The sequence below is a fragment of the Rhinoderma darwinii genome, chromosome 10 (genome assembly GCF_050947455.1).
Source record: "Rhinoderma darwinii isolate aRhiDar2 chromosome 10, aRhiDar2.hap1, whole genome shotgun sequence".
NCBI lineage: Eukaryota > Metazoa > Chordata > Amphibia > Anura > Rhinodermatidae > Rhinoderma > Rhinoderma darwinii.
Window position 1 is genome coordinate 4,213,411 of NC_134696.1, and position 24,912 is coordinate 4,238,322.

Genomic DNA, 24,912 nt, shown 5'->3' on the forward strand with positions numbered 1-24,912 from the left:
CCAGACACTTAAAAAGCGTCTAGAAAAGGGGACTTAAAAAGCGCCGAAGTGCACCAAGGTTTTGGAACAAAAACCTGGTGTGAACTAAACCCATCAAGATGTGGCGTAAGGATAAAGTGTCAAACAAGATGCGCCAAGTGATTAGACAGAGTGTGCCAATTTGAAAAATTTAGTTCTGCAACAAAACAGCCATGTGAATGTACCTTAGAATTCTTCTTGCATCCAATCTCACAAACCGGGAGCCCCTATTATTGGCACATTTTGGGGCGAAGTGGATTTGGCAGCCAAAGACAAGTTTTCATTTTTTCCATTCATTATGAAAAATACCCTCTTTACCTCAAAACACCATCAATTAGTTTCCATATAGATATAATGTACATAAACTTATTTCTCCTGTACTGATCCTGAGTTACACCCTGTATTATACTACAGAGCTGCACTCACTATTCTGCTGGTGGAGTCACTGTGTACATACATTACATTACTTATCCTGTACTGATCCTGAGTTACATCCTGTATTATACTCCAGAGCTGCACTCACTATTCTGCTGGTGGAGTCACTGTGTACATACATTACATTACTTATCCTGTACTGATCCTGAGTTACATCCTGTATTATACTCCAGAGCTGCACTCACTATTCTGCTGGTGGAGTCACTGTGTACATACATTACATTACTTATCCTGTACTGATCCTGAGTTACATCCTGTATTATACTCCAGAGCTGCACTCACTATTCTGCTGGTGGAGTCACTGTGTACATACATTACTTATCCTGTACTGATCCCGAGTTACATCCTGTATTATACTCCAGAGCTGCACTCACTATTCTGCTGGTGGAGTCACTGTGTACATACATTACATTACTTATCCTGTACTGATCCTGAGTGATATCCTGTATTATACTCCAGAGCTGCACTCACTATTCTGCTGGTGGAGTCACTGTGTACATACATTACATTACTTATCCTGTACTGATCCTGAGTTACATCCTGTATTATACTCCAGAGCTGCACTCACTATTCTGCTGGTGGAGTCACTGTGTACATACATTACATTACTTATCCTGTACTGATCCTGTATTATACTCCAGAGCTGTACTCACTATTCTGCTGGTGGAGTCACTGTGTACATACATTACATTACTTGTCCTGTACTGATCCTGTATTATACTCCAGAGCTGTACTCACTATTCTGCTGGTGGAGTCACTGTGTACATACATTACATTACTTATCTTGTACTGATCCTGAGTTATATCCTGTATTATACTCCAGAGCTGCACTCACTATTCTGCTGGTGGAGTCACTGTGTACATACATTACATTACTTATCCTGTACTGATCCTGAGTTATATCCTGTATTATACTCCAGAGCTGAACTCACTATTCTGCTGGTGGAGTCACTGTGTACATACATTACTTATCCTGTACTGATCCTGAGTTATATCCTGTATTATACTCCAGAGCTGCACTCACTATTCTGCTGGTTGTTATTGGAGGCAGCACGCATAAGGACAGTCAGCACTAACCGTTCATCTGAGCTCCTGGAGTACATGGGGCTGTTAGTTTTTCCTATTACACAGCCTGGTATAAGGATGAAACTTCCCAGAGAGCAGTTCACCAGCGCAGGAAACTATGAATTTATCCAGGGGAATAAATAAACTCCAGTTCCCTGATTCAGGGACACAAATAACAGGAACTTCCTTGGAAGCCGTTATAATACCTTATAACGCAACACACGTGAAACCAGAGCGGCAGGATTGCTGTCGTGAATAGGTCGCTCCACTGTAATATCTAACGTTTCCCCTCCCCCGATCCTGGGAGAAAACTTCACACAGTTTTTGGAGGCCCCTGAGGTTACATTCTATTTACACAAGTTATCGAGAAAAGAGGAAGCAATGAAACTTCCGGACTGATAGCGGGAAATGTTCCAGCGATTCAGAAGAACAAACGGAGGGATCAGATGGAGAGCAAGACAACTGCTGGGTCCTCGCTGTTATCAGCCAATAATTAGAGAGTTAACAGCAACTGCCCCAGATCTACAGCTGACAACTGCGAGAAAGTGGAAGAAATCAGCATTACAGCTTCATAAGCAAATAAACCAGAGGAGATATCATCTTGAAAGTTAGAGACAAGGGTCAAGCCTTCACCCCCTGCAATACATAATATAGTGTATAGGGGGCAGTATTATAGTAGTTATATTCTTGTATATAGGAGCAGTATTATAGTAGTTATATTCTTGTATATAGGGGCAGTATTATAGTAGTTATATTCTTGTATATAGGAGCAGTATTATAGTAGTTATATTCTTGTATATAGGGGGCAGTATTATAGTAGTTATATTCTTGTATATAGGGGGCAGTATTATAGTAGTTATATTCTTGTATATAGGAGCAGTATTATAGTAGTTATATTCTTGTATATAGGGGCAGTATTATAGTAGTTATATTCTTGTATATAGGGGCAGTATTATAGTAGTTATATTCTTGTATATAGGGGGCAGTATTATAGTAATTATATTCTTGTATATAGGAGCAGTATTATAGTAGTTATATTCTTGTATATAGGGAGCAGTATTATAGTAGTTATATTCCTGTATATAGGGGGCAGTATTATAGTAGTTATATTCTTGTATATACGAGCAGTATTATAGTAGTTATATTCTTGTATATAGGGGGCAGTATTATAGTAATTATATTCTTGTATATAGGAGCAGTATTATAGTAGTTATATTCTTGTATATAGGGAGCAGTATTATAGTAGTTATATTCTTGTATATAGGGGCAGTATTATAGTAGTTATATTCTTGTATATAGAGGCAGTTTTATAGTAGTTATATTCTTGTATATAGGGGCAGTATTATAGTAGTTATATTCTTGTATATAGGGACAGTATTATGGTAGTTATATTCTTGTATATAGGGGGCAGTATTATAGTAGTTATATTCTTGTATATAGGAGGCAGTATTATAGTAGTTATATTCTTGTATATAGGAGCAGTATTATAGTAGTTATATTCTTGTATATAGGGGGCAGTATTATAGCAGTTATATTCTTGTATATATGGGAGCAGTATTATAGTAGTTATATTCTTGTATATAGGAGCAGTATTATAGTAGTTATATTCTTGTATATAGGAGCAGTATTATAGTAGTTATATTCTTGTATATAGGAGCAGTATTATAGTAGTTATATTCTTGTATATAGGAGCAGTATTATAGTAGTTATATTCTTGTATATAGGGGCGGTATTATAGTAGTTATATTCTTGTATATAGTGGCAGTATTATAGTAGTTATATTCTTGTATATAGGGGGCAGTATTATAGTAGTTATATTCTTGTATATAGGAGCAGTATTATAGTAGTTATATTCTTGTATATAGGTGGCAGTATTATAGTAGTTATATTCTTGTATATAGGGGGCAGTATTATAGTAGTTATATTCTTGTATATAGGAGCAGTATTATAGTAGTTATATTTTTTTATATAGGTGGCAGTATTATAGTAGTTATATTTTTGTATATAGGGGGCAGTATTATAGTAGTTATATTCTTGTATATAGGGGCAGTATTATAGTAGTTATATTCTTGTATATAGGAGGCAGTATTATAGTAGTTATATTCTTGTATATAGGGGTAGTATTATAGTAGTTATATTCTTGTATATAGGGGCAGTATTATAGTAGTTATATTCTTGTATATAGGAGGCAGTATTATAGTAGTTATATTCTTGTATATAGGGGGCGGTATTATAGTAGTTATATTCTTGTATATAGGAGCAGTATTATAGTAGTTATATTCTTGTATATAGAGGGCAGTATTATAGTAGTTATATTCTTGTATATAGGAGCAGTATTATAGTAGTTATATTCTTGTATATAGGGGGCAGTATTATAGTAGTTATATTCTTGTATATAGGGGGCAGTATTATAGTAGTTATATTCTTGTATATAGGGGGCAGTATTATAGTAGTTATATTCTTGTATTTAGGGGCAGTATTAGGGCAGATTCACACGAACGTTGCGTTTTTGCGCGCGCAAACAACGCAGCGTTTTGCGAGCGCAAAAACCATTTGACAGCTGCGTGTGTCATGCGTGTCTGATGCGCGGCTGCGTGATTTTCGCGCAGCCGGCATCATAGAGATGAGGCTTGTCAACGCCCGTCACTGTCCAAGGTGCTGAAAGAGCTAAATCTTTCAGCACCCTCGACAGTGAATGCCGAACACAACAGCGAAAAACCTGTAAAAAAAAAAGATAAAGTTCCTACTTACCGAGAACTTCCCGGCCGTTGCCTTGGTGACGCGTCCTTGGTGACGCGTCCTTGGTGACGCGCCTCTCTTGACATCGGGCCCCACCTCCCTGGATGACGCAGCAGTCCAAGTGACCGCTGCAGCCTGTGATTGGCTGCAGCCTGTGCTTGGCCTGTGATTGGCTGGAGCTGTCACTTGAACTGAATTGTCATCCCGGGAGGTCGGACTGCAGGAAGGAGACAGGAGTAATCGGTAAGTTAGAACTTCGTTTTTTTTTACAGGTTAATGTATTTTGGGATCGCAAGTCACTGTCCATGGTGCTGAAACAGTTTAACTCTTTCAGCACCATGGACAGTGACTATCTCCTGACGTCGCGTACCGATAATTTTTTTGCCGGGATAGGCCAAAACGAGTTTGGCCGAACCCGGTGAAGTTCGGTACGCTTGTCCAGCTTCGCTCATCGCAAAGACACTCCGTTTGGATGTTCGGAAACAGAAAAGCACGTGGTGCTTTTCGGTTTTCATTCATCCTTTTCACTGCTGTTGCGCGAATCACGCTCGTCCCACAGAAGTGCTTCCGTGTGGTGCGCGTGATTTTCACGCACCCATTGACTTCAATGGGTGCGTGATGCGCGAAATACGCAGAGTTATTGAACCTGTCTCGCTTTTTGCGCAGCAGACAAACGCTGCGCAAAAAGCACGGACTGTCTGTACTGCCCCATAGACTTGTATTGGTCCATGCGTGCCGCGTGAAAACCACGCGGCCCGCACGGACCGAATACACGCTCGTGTGAATCCCCCCTTATAGTAGTTATATTCTTGTATATAGGGGCAGTATTATAGTAGTTATATTCTTGTATATAGGAGCAGTATTATAGTAGTTATATTCTTGTATATAGGAGGCAGTATTATAGTAGTTATATTCTTGTATATAGGGGGCAGTATTATAGTAGTTATATTCTTGTATATAGGGGGCAGTATTATAGTAGTTATATTCTTGTATATAGGGGGCAGTATTATAGTAGTTATATTCTTGTATATAGGGAGCAGTATTATAGTAGTTATATTCTTGTATATAGGAGCAGTATTATAGTAGTTATATTCTTGTATATTGTGGGCAGTATTATAGTAGTTATATTCTTGTATATAGGGAGCAGTATTATAGTAGTTATATTCTTGTATATGGGGACAGTATTATAGTAGTTATATTCTTGTATATAGGGGGCAGTATTATAGTAGTTATATTCTTGTATATAGGGGCAGTATTATAGTAGTTATATTCTTGTATATAGGGGCAGTATTATAGTAGTTATATTCCTGTATATAGGAGCAGTATTATAGTAGTTACATTCTTGTATATAGGGGGCAGTATTATAGTAGTTATATTCTTGTATATAGGGGCAGTATTATAGTAGTTATATTCTTGTATATAGGGGCAGTATTATAGTAGTTATATTCTTGTATATAGGGGGCAGTATTATAGTAGTTATATTCTTGTATATAGGGGCAGTATTATAGTAGTTATATTCTTGTATATAGGGGCAGTATTATAGTAGTTACATTCTTGTATATAGGGGGCAGTATTATGTTATATTCTCATTGATGTGATGTTATATATTGGGGTTTGTCTTGTATGATTGGACCTTGCAGTTTGCTAAAATCTTTAAACATATGCAGATTTATCGCATTGACCTATTTTCTGGCCTCATTTCAAGTCCCCCCTGATTCCTCTGCAGCATCTTCCTCATTCTTCATTTGCTATAGTTCTTCTGACCCAAATACAACCTTTCAAGCACTAAAATAGCAGGACCGGTCCCACTTGCCCCCTCCCTCATCATCGTACTTAACCCCATGTTCTACAACGCACGTCCCCGCTCTGCTGACATCTGAAGATTTTCTGCTTTTCACAACAAATATTTTCTATTTTTTCGGAGCATTTGCAGAGTAACCATCGGCGACTGTCAGCATGAAGAAAGAAGTGTCAGTATTGAAGGTAGTGGGGAGAAGAGACGCGGCAGCCGGCGGTCTTATTAACGTCCCGCACATCCTATACATGAAAGGGAAGGCGTAGATCTTATATTTTTCTTTAATCTAACACACCGGCTGTACCAATACTTTGGGTTTCCACAGATAAAACTGAATTTTAGAGAGAACTTCCCCGAAAGCTGCAACAACTACAGGGACTGGCGTGAAGTTTTACTATTCATGGGTGATTTTATTATTGTTGGGGGGAAACGTTCTTTGAGATATATTATGTTTTTTCCATTTTGGTTTACACCTGCCAACTCCTTGTACTGTCCTGGAGTCATCACGTATAACGGCGACTCTGGGGCGCCAAGTAAAAATGGTGCCGATGGCAAAATTAACGTATCCAGTTACAGCAAAACATAAAGCAACATTGTCACGAAGGAGACACGCACAGCTCTGCAAACAGCAGGACGACCTTGAAACACAAGATGACCTCCGGCGGGCACTCCATTGGCGTCAGTTTGCGGTTCCGTCATCTTTCTGCTTGTAGGAAGATTAAAACGCATAATGGGAAATGACGCGCCCAAAAGATATTAATATTTACTGCATGGCAAAGATGAGCCTCCGGGACAGGCAACGTGGACAGGACTGGCTATCAGTCAAGTTGTAAATCCCATAAGTGGCAATGTAAATATTATACGACTTGTGTTCATGGGATACAATGTGCCCCGTCCCACTAGTAATAGTCAATGGCGCTGAAAAATAGTTTTTTGTGTGCCCCTCCCTGTGATTGCTCCTCCCCTATCCTACTCAGAGTGAAGGGGATTGGATGTCTCCTATCCCAGACAAAAGCTCCGCCCAGACAAAAGCTCTGCCCAGACAAAAGCTCCGCCCAGTCAAAAGCTCCGCTCAGTCAAAAGCTCCGCTCAGTCAAAAGCTCCGCCCAGACAAAAGCTCCGCCCAGACAAAAGCGCCGCCCAGTCTAGGAGATGCCTGGATGATGCTCCTTGCCACAAAGCATCATGGTCCTGAATTTTGGAACCTCATAATAGGCATGTAGGGGTGATTCGTTATCCCATTGCCCCCAGTTCTGTATGGATGCCAATTGTGCCCCTGTAAGATTGAACCGCGGGTGGAATAAATGGGCATTGGAGCTTCCCCAGGGCAGACGAGTCCCGACAAGCTCTTACTGAGCACTTAACAAGCTCTAATTGAATCTTCCTTCCCAGGGATTTTTATTGCATTTCTAAGGCATCTTTCCCGAACGCTGCAGAGGACGTCACTATGGAGGGGGAGGGGAGGGTAACTGTTACTAATGGTGTCCAGTCAGCTGACTTTGTTTTTCAGACTGGTAACGCCCCTTGTAATTATTTGTATGGGGCCAGGCTGTAGTTTTTACATCCCATGTTGATTCATGTATCCAAATATCAGTTATGGGAAATTGACTACATGTGCCAGCATGCCCAGGTGAGTGGGCAAGTAAGAGGGCAGCACTGTGCCAATGATTCAGTAGGGGGAGGTGACAGATTTAAACAGCACCTACCGAACACATTAATAAAATCAGTCTACAGTGAGCTCCCCCTAGTGGTGGCTGCAGGCAGTGAACATTTTATCACGGAACTAGGTCTATGCAGGTGATTTGGAGCTCTGTATCAGAAAAACTGAGCTCTGAACACTAAGGATATGGAATAGCAAAATGCTGGACCTATTGAAAAAACAAAAAAACACAGCTACGAAACAATAGCATTTTAAAGACGCTCAAAAATGGTTTTTGTTTTTTTTTGTTTTGTTTTTTTTACAATGGAACCCACCGCATTCTGTTTAAATTAGGGCATCTGTACAGAGGTCACTATACAGAGAGCCGGCTGAGGAGAGACCGATCATCCATCTGCACTCCGCTCATTAGTTGGACATGCACATTGTTATAAACTTTGAACACCAGGTGGCGCCATACTATGTATGTAGATGTCAGAACTCTTATTTACAATTTATACAACGAATATGATATTTAATGGTGGGACAAGTCCTTTAACTAAATTGCTCCCTCTAAATAGCCCCTTGAAGGGCCAATCAGGAAAAATGAATGGAGCTCCGCCCCTCTGACTACTTACCAGGACTGCAGAGCAGTCTGTCACGTGACTCCTCCCAGCACTGATGATTGGCTGAGGGCTACAGAGGTGAGGGGCATGAATTACAGCCCCCTGCTGGGTACTTGTGGAGGTTCTGCTATCAGTTCAGTTTTGCTGCTCATGTATTCTATAACTAATTAAAAGCCATAATCCAATGTTCCCCCGAGCGACTGATGGGACACATTTCTGTGTATTTTAACATGCGCCGTTTTATGCCACGATTTTGTGATGAGCGCCAAAAATAAAATCCACGAAAACCATTCAATAATGTCTCATTAATCCAACGAGAATCTGGTTTGTCCCATAAAAAGGAAACAGAGGGACGTCCTAGGAACAGGTTCCCTTTAAGAACTGCTGCGGTTATTTTAGGAGACAGTAAATTCCTGTTACAGAGTAGCAGAAACATTAGCTGCTGCATGCCAGTTATATAAACACAGATTATTGAAAATTAGGAGGGGGGGGAGGGAGGCGACAAAAATCAAACAGTGGGTTCCAACGTTTTGCCTTCCCCCCCTTTCTCCCCCCACTCCAGTGCTAGAGCAGGTGAAACAAGGTTTTGAAAAAGGGGCGTGGCTTAGACTGCTCTGTGCTTTTCTGGGAAGCAGCAGAAACAATCTCCTAGTGCCCTATCTGCATACCAAGCCACTCCCCCTCAGTTAAGCCCTGCCCCCTTTAGACTATATAACATTATTATAGCACACGATTTGTATATCAGGATCCTGCAGAACAGCTGGCAGAGCGACACACAGATACGTGTTACCTCTAGATTTTATTTTCCTCTTAATTCTGGGGTTAGTGTCTCTTTAAGATGCAACATATATGATGCCCGGTCCTGTATAATGTCCTGGGACAATAAAAACCGTGAAGCTCATCCGGAAATGAATCCAGGGCTAAACATTGTATCACATGAACTATTAGTGCGATATAAACACAAAGTCCCCCCCCCCCATTATTATTATAGAAGTGCTGAAGATGAGGATGTACAGAAATAACAAGAAAAGGAAATGACCCAACACTAAATGCAGAAGGAAGGTTCTGGAAAAAAAAAAAAAAAAAAGAAACTGCACTGGAATCATCCGATAAAAAATTAAAAACAAACACGTTGTCGGTGGGACGGTGCCCTTTAAATAGTCTGTAAAGATTAAACCTGCAGGGGGCACTAAAAACTGAGGGAGGGGGTAACGTAACCTGTTCTCGGTCCAAATCAGTTAGACTTTTGAAGCGGCCCCGTCAGTCAGCGGCGCTCCTCCATACAGCCGCACTGACACATTGAATCGGAAAGAACTGTAACAACGTAACGTTTCACAATCAGCCCAGAATTCCCCTCAAAGGGCAATGCAAATATTTCACCGGATTGATTTGCGCTACAATTGTCGTCGTATTTCTAGACGGAGCGTATGGCGGCTTGGAGTTTCTTAAAAAAAATAAAACGTGCATTTCCCTAAAGCAAAAAGTAACGTCCCCGTTGCAGTGATCATGGGAGCAGACACCCAATTTTCCACAAATCCGAAATGATTTAAGGGGTCAGTTATTTTTACAGAAACAGCGCCACAACAGCCCATAGGCTGCGTCTGGTATTGCAGCTCATCCCAATTCAAGTTAAAAGGCGCTGGACTGCAATACCAGACAATCTATAGCCAGGAGTAGAGAAAAATAGCAGACCCCTTTTTTTCTAATTCTGGACAACCCCTTTAAATCTACTCCCATTGCTCAGCCTTTATTAGTGTCAGTCTTCACTGTGGTTCTGGCATTCTACTCATGAACCAGGAGGAATACTTTTGTTGCCCCCCCTCCCCTCCCCCCACAGTTCCTCAATGAGCGACTTTCACTAGATAAACCGGTTTGTTTCTTCCCGGGATGTTTCACCATTACTTCTCCGGGGGGCAGATAAATATCAGTTTCTGGTCATTACCGGGGAACATTTAGCTGTAGAAGGGAGGACGAAATGTCGCTGATCAATACTGCAAAGGTCAGAGGGGGCGAGCAGCCGAACACGAGGCACGAGCTTCTCGCAGGTTGTGGTTTACACAGGGAAATTGAACCAAGGTCGCCGAAGAAGGAGAATGTGCAGAAGTATTTATAGACCATGCGATTCCAGCGCGCAAAACATCGGCCCTCGGATAGAAAACCGTTTTCCCTTTTGTTAGGCAGCGACCAGCGGTAGATTGAGGGGGTCGGGCAACATGGCACCTAAAAGGGGTCCAGAAACCTCTACCCTACGCAAACACCAGGGCCGAGCCCGCAGTCAGCTACGGGTAATGGCTACAAAGTACATGCGGTCGTGCAGATACAACAGAGTGGGGGTCCGGGGGACGTGGCTATAGGGGGTGCAGAGGTATCAGTCACACCCGGACCCGAAGATACCAGTATTAGAAATGGCACCTGGAAGGTGGGGCCCCGGTACAGATATTGCATTGGGGCCCAGGAGCTTCAGTTAACAAGATGGCAAAACTGTTGCAAATTTTTCCAAATGTATCAATATGGTGCAAGTAGATACAGTGAACAACTATCTGCACCAGTGCCGTAGAATAGAAGAAAAGAAAATATATAAAAACATTTCACAAAATAAATAAAAAAGGAGCCCCCCCCCCCCCAGAAAAATCTAATAAATATATAATATATATGGAAATTAAAAAAAACAAAAAACGTTCTTATTAGCCGATGGTAACAGACTGGAAAAGCAAAATAAAAAGCCACATTTTTCTACATGAATTGTCCAAATTGTACCCAAAAAAAAGAATTATTTTTTTTATTTTTTTAATTTAATTTTTTTAATTGCATTTTTCTTTTTAGTTTAAGGCCCGATTCAGACGAACCTGGCGTTTTTGCGCACGCAAAACACGCAGCGTTTTGCCTGCGCAAAAGCCACTTACCTGCTCCGTGAGGCAGCATCATATGATGCGCGGCTGCGTGCTTTTCGCGCAGCCGCCATCATTATAACACTCCATTTGGATGTTTCTAGCACGTGGTGCTTTTCTGTTTACATTCATCCTTTTGACAGCTGGTGCACGAAACAGCCAGTTCGCACGGAAGTGCTTCTGTGCGACCTGCGTGGTTTTCACGCACCCATTGACTTCAATGATGCGCGAAATACGCCGAGATATTGAACAAGTCGCGCACGGACTGTCTGCACTGCCCCATAGACTTGTATTGGTCCATGCGAGCCGCGTGAAAACCACGCGGCCTGCACGGACGCAATTCACGTTCGTGTGAATCGGCCCTCAACCAGATCCAACGAGACTGGATACAAAGCATCTCCCAGATTATTGAGTCTTTGAATCCTATAGGATAAAACATTTTCTGGGGTCTTGATTTCAGAATGAGGCCGCATGGACGGCCCGGAGTCACATCTCCCCTTATCACACGGGCGCATGGCGGCACGGTCGGATGGGCGGTTATGTGGCAGGTTACAAGTATAATATGTTACCAGCAATAATTAGACAGGACATGTAACAGTCTACAAGCCGCAGAAGACGCGACACGACGAGCGGAGGACGAGACCGGGCAGAGAGCAGAACATTGTCTGAGGATCTGCAAAATGGATCAACGGCCTCCAATCAGTCGGGTTTGCCCCATTTTATGGAATCTACGCCCACGCTATATACCAATGAGTCATCTGGAACATATAGGTTTGGATTTACTGCTACCCTTATATATATATATATATATATATATATATATATATATATATATATACACACACGTTTCCACTGAGCACATGAATATATGTAATAACGGGGGAGGGGGTGTCAGGACGGTCACATTTACCATTAATCTGATGAATGAATAATTACGGCTTTCACTGGTGGCCTGTAGTTTATAATCTCCTGTCCTTACTGTAATATAAATCATCTCTCCCTGTACGGACGTCCTGCCGAGCTCGTGCTTATACACAGCAGCCAATCTGAACAAGCAGAGCTGCAGTAGAAAGCATGGGGGATAGAGCAGCAGACTAGACCTCTAATGAGACGAGAGTGAGTTTTAGACTATATCAGACTCTAATAAACGATGCAGCTAAGCTGGAGTCACTGATGATAGCTATACCCTAATGGAGTAGAACTGCAGTAGCATGGAGGAGGTGGGGGGGGAACAGTAGCACAAGCCCCTAATTAGATGGGAGGAGTCCACTCTATACCTGATGAGGAAGCTCGGTTTCTCCTGGCGATACGCGTGGGGCTGGTCTTTGTTTCTTAATCGTGCGCCCCTCTTGCATCCATTGTCTTATTCTGATGATATTTTAGGTTTGGGACTTCTTGGTTGTGGGTCACATTTATTGGGGTCATTGATGTCAAGAGGGCGTGTTACTATGGCTGTAACGCTGTCCAATCAGCTACAGACAGCGTCACAGTAAGAGCCGGAGAGAGAAGAGCGCGCACACACCTCCAAGCTGCGCACACACTCTCGCTCTTCTCTCTCCAGCTCTTACTGTGGCACGGTCCGTTGCTGATTGGACAGCGTTACAGTCATAGTAACACGCCCCCTTTCCAATTACACGCCCCATTGACAGTTCAGGGGGTTATTTAAATAATCGGGTGCCAAATATAACGGCACCGATATCTAAAATAGGGTAGAAAAAAAAATATTTAAAGTGCCCCAGGGTTTGTGCAGCCCTCCCCATTACACGCTGCGCACGTAGGGGGAGGTGAAGGTTCTTTAACTTGTTTGTCTTCTTTTTGATGTCCATTAAACTTTTGTTACGGTTTTGATCGGATCTCGCAGGTTCAGGTAATTTTTTTACCCATTCTCTGGTAGTTTTGGGAGGTGAATTTCAGACAAAACAGCCAAGCGGGAGTCACTTTAATGGACGTACGGGGGCGGCAGATGCTGAATAAATAGCCGGTACGTAAAGCCGCTCACCAGTCACACCCAGGAATGCATTGTAAGGACTAGTTCACACTTTTTGGCGCTGTTTTTGACGCGGAAACAGAGTCTGAAACCCTGCCCAAATAAAATGTCCAAAGTCGCCTCCCATAGATTAGAGTTATTTTTCACCACGAGCGGAAAAAAAAAAAAAAAAACGCTGGCGGGAGAAGGAGGCGTCATGCTCTTTCTTCCCGCGGTTCCATCTCTGACCTCCTATTGAAATCAACGGGAGGCAGAGAAGCTTTTATTTGCCTGCGGTGCTCAATGGCCAAAAAACGCACCGAAAAACGGCGGCAAAGCAAATGCAGGCAGGTCAAAATCTGATTTATCTGCCTGCAAAAAACTCTGTCTGAACAGCCCCCTAAGGCTGTAACGCCACAAGCTCATGAAAAGTTACAGCCAAGTGCAACATTTGTATTATGTGACCCCCGCCCTCCAAAATCATGTGACCCCCGCCCTCCAAAATCATGTGACCCCCCGCCCTCCAAAATCATGTGACCCCCGCCCTCCAAAATCATGTGACCCCCGCCCTCCAAAATCATGTGATACTGAACATAGCAATGCAAAAGTCAGTATGTAGCTTTAACCCTAGGAGCTCCATCACATGGAGCATTTTTCTTTGTTTTTAATGACACAGGAAACCGATCACTGATGAGGAAGATGTGGAATAAATAATATAAAATAATAAACAACAAATACAAAAATAAATAATAAAATAGATGATTAAATTCATTCTAATAAACACATTCACTTTCCCTAATTTAAAGGGGCAGTCCCCGGTTTTTGCAGTGAAGCCACTTCAGTATATTAGGGAATTGCACTATGAGCGGTTCTGACATCTGGGTCATATTAGACCCGGCGGATCTTCTGTATTTAGACCCATGTTGTTATTGAGGTTTTGGAGAGCGATCGTCTGATTGAGCATCATTCACATAAGAAGAGCGCCCAGTTATAACGTCGTGAATCTGACGCCGCTACCGACTTATAAGACGCACGTGACTCCGTTGCGCCGTAGTCACTGTCCAGAGGGAACATTTTGCAAGTTTAATAAAAGCTTCTACAGAATCCGCTGCTGAGTCCTGGACCGGACACATCATCCTCATCCTCATCCTCGCCCTCATCCTCATCCTCGCCCTCATCCTCATCCTCATCCTTATCTTCAGGCTGCTGAAGTTGCGGGTCTTACTTCCCACTTAATTCAATGGATAAAACCCACAACAGAAGAGCAGCGATTCCGCAGCATAAATGGACGTGCCGCGGCCCCAAAAACCGCACCGCAGCTCAATCTATGATCGGTTTCTCTGCTTATTTTTTTTCATGCTGCAGGTGGAGGAGACTTGTTCATGTCTCACCCATTTTGCTCCTTCTGCGGAAAATCCTCAGCGTTTCCGTTTAGGGTGTTCCTACCCTTAGGGCTTATTCAGATGAAGGAGTATAAACTCGGACGTGAAAATGATTCGCACCGGTGCGGGGCCCGTTTTTATGGATCCCTCGTAGACTTGAGTCTATTGAGGGATCGGTGAAAACGGACAAAAACAGGACACGTCGTATTTTTTCACGGACCCTTCACACGGTCTGTTAAGACATACGGCCGCGTGGACAGCCCAATAGAAATCCATGCAGCCGCGTGACGGCCGTAAAAAAACAAAACATTCACCACACGGACTACATTTTCGTTGGTCTGAAATTGGGAATTTCTGTCCCAATTTTTATAATCACAAACTGCACCATTTTCCGTAAAAACGTGCAGCAAAATGTGAACACAGCCTTAGGCCAGGGCCACACAGGTCAGGGCCCAAGAGCCAAGAGGAGCCCAGATAAGACCACATAGGTTCCCATGTCTTATAGGGGCTTTCAAAGGCTCGTCCGTGGAGTCGCTGCATAAGGCTCTGTACACACAGGGAGCGGAAATTGTGGTTTATTGTTGCATTGAAAGCAGAATTGCAAAATGCTGCCGGTTTTACTACAGGTTTGCAAAAACTTGGTATTTTGTCACAATTTGGCGGCAATAAACCGTGATTTGAGAACGCCGTGTGAATAGATCTTTATAGGATCTGATTAGGTCTTAAAGAGTTTTCTGCTTTGGACAATCAATCTCTGTCAGAAGGGTTTATCCCCCTCCAAAAAAAAAAAAAAGCCAATCACATGGTGTCCTGTGCCTAAGACCCCCAGCGATCAGCTGTATTCTGTGGGGAATCAAGCAGCAAGTGTTCAACTTCTCTGCAGCGCCACCGCAGGTGAAAGAAAGCATTACACAGTTCTCATTTAAATTCATGGGTTGTCCGTGTAAATCTCGGATGTGCCGGGTCCTCCAGAGAGAGGCGCTGTTTGTAGCCAATTTGGCCAGTAAATGAGGGTCCTGAACTCCCCTATTAATTCAAAATTACAAAAAAAGAGTATTAGAAAATGGGTTTCTAAACCAGACAACCCCTGGAGGGAAATAAGATACCATCCAACCAGGAGCAGCTACGTCAGTTGACACCTCTTATAACAGAGCAGTGTCCTAAGAGGAGCGGCTGATATCAGTCACATATATAGATGTAAGGACTGGGGGATATAATAGTACAGCGGTGATATAAGAGGAGCGAGCGGCTGATATCAGTCACATATATAGATGTAAGGACTGGGGGATATAATAGTACAGCGGTGATATAAGAGGAGCGAGCGGCTGATATCAGTCACATATGATGTAATGTCTCTGCAGGATATAATAGTACTGGAGTGATATAAGAGGAGCGGCTGATATCAGTCACACATATGATGTAATGTCTCTGGAGGATATAATAGTACTGGAGTGATATAAGAGGAGCGGCTGATATCAGTCACATATGATGTAATGTCTCTGGAGGATATAATAGTGCTGGAGTGTTATAAGAGGAGCGGCTGATATCAGTCACACATATGATGTAATGTCTCTGGAGGATATAATAGTGCTGGAGTGATATAAGAGGAGCGGCTGATATCAGTCACAGATATGATGTAATGTCTCTGGAGGATATAATAGTACTGGAGTGATATAAGAGGAGCGGCTGATATCAGTCACATATATGATGTAATGTCTCTGGAGGATATAATAGTACTGGAGTGATATAAGAGGAGCAGCTGATATCAGTCACATATATGATGTAATGTGTCTGGAGGATATAATAGTACTGGAGTGATATAAGAGGAGCGGCTGATATCAGTCACACATATGATGTAATGTCTCTGGAGGATATAATAGTGCTAGAGTGATATAAGAGGAGCGGCTGATATCAGTCACATATGATGTAATGTGTCTGGAGGATATAATAGTACTGGAGTGTTATAAGAGGAGCGGCTGATATCAGTCACACATATGATGTAATGTCTCTGGTGGATATAATAGTACTGCAGTGATATAAGAGGTGCGGCTGATATCAGTCACATATGATATAATGTCTCTGGAGGATATAATAGTACTGGAGTGATATAAGAGGAGCTGCTGATATCAGTCACAGATATGATGTAATGTCTCTGGAGGATATAATAGTGCTGGAGTGATATAAGAGGAGCGGCTGATATCAGTCACATATATGATGTAATGTCTCTGGAGGATATAATAGTACTGGAGTGTTATAAGAGGAGCGGCTGATATCAGTCACACATGATGTAATGTCTCTGGAGGATATAATAGTGCTGGAGTGATATAAGAGGAGCGGCTGATATCAGTCACAGATATGATGTAATGTCTCTGGAGGATATAATAGTGCTGGAGTGATATAAAAGGAGCGGCTGATATCAGTCACATATATGATGTAATGTCTCTGGAGGATATAATAGTACTGGAGTGTTATAAGAGGAGCGGCTGATATCAGTCACACATGATGTAATGTCTCTGGAGGATATAATAGTGCTGGAGTGTTATAAGAGGAGCGGCTGATATCAGTCACATATGATGTAATGTCTCTGGAGGATATAATAGTGCTGGAGTGATATAAGAGGAGCGGCTGATATCAGTCACACATATGATGTAATGTCTCTGGAGGATATAATAGTACTGGAGTGATATAAAAGGAGCGGCTGATATCAGTCACATATATGATGTAATGTCTCTGGAGGATATAATAGTACTGGAGTGTTATAAGAGGAGCGGCTGATATCAGTCACACATGATGTAATGTCTCTGGAGGATATAATAGTGCTGGAGTGTTATAAGAGGAGCGGCTGATATCAGTCACATATGATGTAATGTCTCTGGAGGATATAATAGTGCTGGAGTGATATAAGAGGAGCGGCTGATATCAGTCACACATATGATGTAATGTCTCTGGAGGATATAATAGTGCTGGAGTGATATAAGAGGAGCGGCTGATATCAGTCACATATGATGTAATGTCTCTGGAGGATATAATAGTACTGGAGCGTTATAAGAGGAGCGGCTGATATCAGTCACATATTATGTAATGTCTCTGGAGGATATAATAGTACTGGAGTGTTATAAGAGGAGCGGCTGATATCAGTCACACATGATGTAATGTCTCTGGAGGATATAATAGTGCTAGAGTGATATAAGAGGAGCTGCTGATATCAGTCACATATATGATGTAATGTCTCTGGAGGATATAATAGTACTGGAGTGATATAAGAGGAGCGGCTGATATCAGTCACATATATGATGTAATGTCTCTGGAGGATATAATAGTACTGGAGTGATATAAGAGGAGCGGCTGATATCAGTCACACATATGATGTAATGTCTCTGGAGGATATAATAGTACTGGAGTGATATAAGAGGAGCGGCTGATATCAGTCACATATGATGTAATGTCTCTGGAGGATATAATAGTACTTGAGTGTTATAAGAGGAGCGGCTGATATCAGTCACATATATGATGTAATGTCTCTGGAGGATATAATAGTGCTGGAGTGATATAAGAGGAGCGGCTGATATCAGTCACACATATGATGTAATGTCTCTGGAGGATATAATAGTACTTGAGTGTTATAAGAGGAGCGGCTGATATCAGTCACATATATGAAGTAATGTCTCTGGAGGATATAATAGTACTGGAGCGTTATAAGAGGAGCGGCTGATATCAGTCACATATGATGTAATGTCTCTGGAGGATATAATAGTACTGGAGTGATATAAGAGGATCGGCTGATATCAGTCACACATATGATGTAATGTTTCTGGAGGATATAATAGTACTGGAGTGATATAAGAGGAGCGGCTGATATCAGTCACATATATGATGTAATGTCTCTGGAGGATATAATAGTACTGGAGTGATATAAGAGGAGCGGCTGATATCAGTCACATGTATATGATGTAATGTTTCTGGAGGATATAATAGTACTGGAGTGATATAAGAGGAGCGGCTGATATCAGTCACATATATGATGTAATGTCTCTGGAGGATATAATAGTACTGGAGTGATATAAGAGGAGCGGCTGATATCAGTCACATATATATGATGTAATGTCTCTGGAGGATATAATAGTACTGGAGTGTTATAAGAGGAGCGGCTGATATCAGTCACATATATGATGTAATGTCTCTGGAGGATATACTAGTACTGGAGTGATATAAGAGGAGCGGCTGATATCAGTCACACATATGATGTAATGTCTCTGGAGGATATAATAGTACTGGAGTGATATAAGAGAAGCGACTGATATCAGTCACATATGATGTAATGTCTCTGGAGGATATAATAGTACTGGAGTGATATAAGAGAAGCGACTGATATCAGTCACATATGATGTAATGTCTCTGGAGGATATAATAGTGCTGGAGTGTTATAAGAGGAGCGGCTGATATCAGTCACATATGATGTAATGTCTCTGGAGGATATAATAGTACTGGAGTGGTATAAGAGGAGCGGCTGATATCAGTCACACATATGATGTAATGTCTCTGGAGGATATAATAGTACTGGAGTGGTATAAGAGGAGCGGCTGATATCAGTCACATATGATGTAATGTCTCTGGGGATATAATAGTGCTGGAGTGTTATATAAGAGGAGCGGCTGATATCAGTCACACATATGATGTAATGTCTCTGGAGGATATAATAGTACTGGAGTGATATAAGAGGAGCGGCTGATATCAGTCACATATGATGTAATGTCTCTGGAGGATATAATAGTACTGGAGTGATATAAGAGGAGCGGCTGATATCAGTCACATATATGATGTAATGTCTCTGGAGGATATAATAGTACTGGAGTGATATAAGAGGAGCAGCTGATATCAGTCACATATATGATGTAATGTGTCTGGAGGATATAATAGTACTGGAGTGATATAAGAGGAGCGGCTGATATCAGTCACACATATGATGTAATGTCTCTGGAGGATATAATAGTGCTAGAGTGATATAAGAGGAGCGGCTGATATCAGTCACATATGATGTAATGTGTCTGGAGGATATAATAGTACTGGAGTGTTATAAGAGGAGCGGCTGATATCAGTCACACATATGATGTAATGTCTCTGGTGGATATAATAGTACTGCAGTGATATAAGAGGTGCGGCTGATATCAGTCACATATGATATAATGTCTCTGGAGGATATAATAGTACTGGAGTGATATAAGAGGAGCTGCTGATATCAGTCACAGATATGATGTAATGTCTCTGGAGGATATAATAGTGCTGGAGTGATATAAGAGGAGCGGCTGATATCAGTCACATATATGATGTAATGTCTCTGGAGGATATAATAGTACTGGAGTGTTATAAGAGGAGCGGCTGATATCAGTCACACATGATGTAATGTCTCTGGAGGATATAATAGTGCTGGAGTGATATAAGAGGAGCGGCTGATATCAGTCACAGATATGATGTAATGTCTCTGGAGGATATAATAGTGCTGGAGTGATATAAAAGGAGCGGCTGATATCAGTCACATATATGATGTAATGTCTCTGGAGGATATAATAGTACTGGAGTGTTATAAGAGGAGCGGCTGATATCAGTCACACATGATGTAATGTCTCTGGAGGATATAATAGTGCTGGAGTGTTATAAGAGGAGCGGCTGATATCAGTCACATATGATGTAATGTCTCTGGAGGATATAATAGTGCTGGAGTGATATAAGAGGAGCGGCTGATATCAGTCACACATATGATGTAATGTCTCTGGAGGATATAATAGTGCTAGAGTGATATAAGAGGAGCTGCTGATATCAGTCACATATATGATGTAATGTCTCTGGAGGATATAATAGTACTGGAGTGATATAAGAGGAGCGGCTGATATCAGTCACATATATGATGTAATGTCTCTGGAGGATATAATAGTACTGGAGTGATATAAGAGGAGCGGCTGATATCAGTCACACATATGATGTAATGTCTCTGGAGGATATAATAGTACTGGAGTGATATAAGAGGAGCGGCTGATATCAGTCACATATGATGTAATGTCTCTGGAGGATATAATAGTACTTGAGTGTTATAAGAGGAGCGGCTGATATCAGTCACATATATGATGTAATGTCTCTGGAGGATATAATAGTGCTGGAGTGATATAAGAGGAGCGGCTGATATCAGTCACACATATGATGTAATGTCTCTGGAGGATATAATAGTACTTGAGTGTTATAAGAGGAGCGGCTGATATCAGTCACATATATGAAGTAATGTCTCTGGAGGATATAATAGTACTGGAGCGTTATAAGAGGAGCGGCTGATATCAGTCACATATGATGTAATGTCTCTGGAGGATATAATAGTACTGGAGTGATATAAGAGGATCGGCTGATATCAGTCACACATATGATGTAATGTTTCTGGAGGATATAATAGTACTGGAGTGATATAAGAGGAGCGGCTGATATCAGTCACATATATGATGTAATGTCTCTGGAGGATATAATAGTACTGGAGTGATATAAGAGGAGCGGCTGATATCAGTCACATGTATATGATGTAATGTTTCTGGAGGATATAATAGTACTGGAGTGATATAAGAGGAGCGGCTGATATCAGTCACATATATGATGTAATGTCTCTGGAGGATATAATAGTACTGGAGTGATATAAGAGGAGCGGCTGATATCAGTCACATATATATGATGTAATGTCTCTGGAGGATATAATAGTACTGGAGTGTTATAAGAGGAGCGGCTGATATCAGTCACATATATGATGTAATGTCTCTGGAGGATATACTAGTACTGGAGTGATATAAGAGGAGCGGCTGATATCAGTCACACATATGATGTAATGTCTCTGGAGGATATAATAGTACTGGAGTGATATAAGAGAAGCGACTGATATCAGTCACATATGATGTAATGTCTCTGGAGGATATAATAGTACTGGAGTGATATAAGAGAAGCGACTGATATCAGTCACATATGATGTAATGTCTCTGGAGGATATAATAGTGCTGGAGTGTTATAAGAGGAGCGGCTGATATCAGTCACATATGATGTAATGTCTCTGGAGGATATAATAGTACTGGAGTGGTATAAGAGGAGCGGCTGATATCAGTCACACATATGATGTAATGTCTCTGGAGGATATAATAGTACTGGAGTGGTATAAGAGGAGCGGCTGATATCAGTCACATATGATGTAATGTCTCTGGGGATATAATAGTGCTGGAGTGTTATATAAGAGGAGCGGCTGATATCAGTCACACATATGATGTAATGTCTCTGGAGGATATAATAGTACTGGAGTGATATAAGAGGAGCGGCTGATATCAGTCACATATGATGTAATGTCTCTGGAGGATATAATAGTACTGGAGTGATATAAGAGGAGCGGCTGATATCAGTCACACATATGATGTAATGTCTCTGGAGGATATAATAGTACTGGAGTGATATAAGAGAAGCGGCTGATATCAGTCACACATATGATGTAATGTCTCTGGAGGATATAATAGTGCTGGAGTGTTATAAGAGGAGCGGCTGATATCAGTCACACATATGATGTAATGTCTCTGGAGGATATAATAGTACTGGAGTGTTATAAGAGGAGCGGCTGATATCAGTCACATATATGATGTAATGTCTCTGGAGGATATAATAGTGCTGGAGTGTTATAAGAGGAGCGGCTGATATCAGTCACATATGATGTAATGTCTCTGGAGGATATAATAGTACTGGAGTGTTATAAGAGGAGCGGCTGATATCAGTCACATATGATGTAATGTCTGGAGGATATAATAGTGCTGGAGTGATATAAGTGGAGCAGCTGATATCAGTCACATATGATGTAATGTCTCTGGAGGATATAATAGTACTGGAGTGATATAAGAGGAGCAGCTGATATCAGTCACATATGATGTAATGTCTCTGGAGGATATAATAGTACTGGAGTGTTATAAGAGGAGCGGCTGATATCAGTCACACATATGAGGTAATGTCTCTGGAGGATATAATAGTACTGGAGTGATATAAGAGGAGCGGCTGATATCAGTCACAGATATGATGTAATGTCTCTGGAGGATATAATAGTACAGCAGTGATATAAGAGGAGCGGCTGATATCAGTCACACATATGATGTAATGTCTCTGGAGGATATAATAGTACTGGAGTGATATAAGAGGAGCGGCTGATATCAGTCACACATATGATGTAATGTCTCTGGAGGATATAATAGTACTGGAGTGATATAAGAGGAGCGGCTGATATCAGTCACACATATGATGTAATGTCTCTGGAGGATATAATAGTGCTGGAGTGTTATAAGAGGAGCGGCTGATATCAGTCACACATATGATGTAATGTCTCTGGAGGATATAATAGTGCTGGAGTGATATAAGAGGAGCGGCTGATATCAGTCACATATGATGTAATGTCTCTGGAGGATATACTAGTACTGGAGTGATATAAGAGGAGCGGCTGATATCAGTCACACATATGATGTAATGTCTCTGGAGGATATAATAGTACTGGAGTGATATAAGAGGAGCGGCTGATATCAGTCACATATATAGATGTAATGTCTGCGGGTTCTCAGCACTGGAGATATGGGACTTCATGTTATGGGGGTGTTGGGATGCATCGTATTCCGGTTCAGGTTTCTACAATAACCTGGTCTTAGAGGTAAAATATTTAAAGGGGTCCTGCACTTTTATATCACGGTGTCCGGGACCTTCTCCCCGGGATTTGCAGTCTGTGTGGGAGGCAGAATCTGGACGAGGGGCAGTTTAGGAAGTTGCGCTCCGTCCTGATGCTACTTTTGAGGCACCAATTTATTCCCATAACGACCCCCTTAAAATAAGAGACAATATTTGGTTATTTGGAGTCATTTTAAAACGTTTTGCTTCACAGTTAAATCTGTAAAAATGGCGCAGTCTTCTCTCAGTTGTGCGGCACGTACGAAGCCGACGAGATCACTTACAAGACGTTACAGCGAGACGTTTCCAACAGTTGTCGAAAAACTTTTTGAAAATGTCCCACAGTGAACAACGCCCCGTCAGGGGGAACATCTTCGCTCGTGCAAATGGCGGATGTTACGACGCCACCTGAAAGCACGACCCGCACTCTATCCCCCCCCCCCGGAGCTACAAATAAAATCCGCTACAGTATAAAAGTAACAAGACGACCACAGTACACAGGAACCCTGCTAAATTCTCACACATCAGTGCAAACACAAAGGCCGCAGGAACACGGACCAGACGAAACGGCGCGAACACCCAGCATTGAGCCAAGCAGCTGCTGCAGAACCTCTTTACGCAAGTTTTCCTTCCCCGTCACGTGGCTTCTTGTATCCCAGTACGAACCCCACATCCCTCCAGCTGGGTCTCATTTACACCGCAGTCCATCCGTAACGCAGGAACACATGCCAAAAACTGGGAGCCAGAAGGGCCCCTACTACTCCACCAATCATGCAGGAATTTGCCTGCTCACTGAGATGATGAGCAACAAAGTAGCCACAGCCGATGCAGCCCCGCCACCACCCCAATACATGACAGCGGAAGGAATAACTCACGCCCTGGCTTTCGGGAATCCCATGGAGAGTAGGATTTCGAGGGACGATCCATGTTTGATGGTCCCGGTGCGGTGCTGCCTGTTCTTCCTGGGGATGATCTTGCTGTACAGGTCGTCTCTTGCAGCCATGGTAGGAGAAGGGTTAATGTGTCATCCCTCAGCATAGAGCAATATGTGATCAGAAGGATCAGCAGCTTCCTGGTGCTGCAGTCACAGGCAGGGTAGGAAGTGACACATTGTATCAATAGCCCTGACACAAGACCCCCCTGTCCCCTCCTGCCGCCAGGTAATAGTCATGTTTGAATGGATCAAAAAGATGTGTCTTCCAGGCACACTCCCCCTCCCCTCCTCCTTAAAGGGGCAGCGCAGAAATCCTATTTGTCAGCAATAAGGAATTCACAGCAGTCTGGAGCTACTGCCCATATTCTGCACATTCAGTTCTTCTGGCACACAATGTTCCTCTTCAGCTGCCCCCTTGTGGTAGAAAGTGATTACTGCAGCGGAAACAATGGGATTTTAATTCACAAATTCCAGACGCCGCTCCAGCCCAACATTAGGGAATTGCTTAAATAACAATTAACCAACAAGATGTTAGAGGAACCGTTGGGGCATTCAGATTACACATTCCCAGAAATATCACACTATATGCTCTGAATATATTGCGGGAGGCTCCATAGATGCAGAATTATTACTAATAATTATATCCTACGTTACAGTTCAGAATGCACTTTTATTTTCTCTCCTGTGTCAGCAGAGCTCACTGTGTAGTTCATCCTGAGCTT

The 24,912-nt window shown here is 42.1% G+C and overlaps 1 protein-coding gene across 1 annotated transcript in view; it reads right to left on the minus strand.

The window, feature by feature from the left end:
* UBASH3B (ubiquitin associated and SH3 domain containing B) overlaps window positions 1-24,485 on the minus strand; it is a 54,916-nt gene extending 30,431 nt beyond the window's left edge. Inside the window, exon 1 of the mRNA XM_075840552.1 lies at window positions 24,132-24,485. Coding sequence (XP_075696667.1) covers window positions 24,132-24,259 — 128 coding nt within the window. The 5' untranslated portion in view covers window positions 24,260-24,485. The remainder of the gene's footprint in view (window positions 1-24,131) is intronic.
* Window positions 24,486-24,912: the final 427 nt, after the last annotated feature.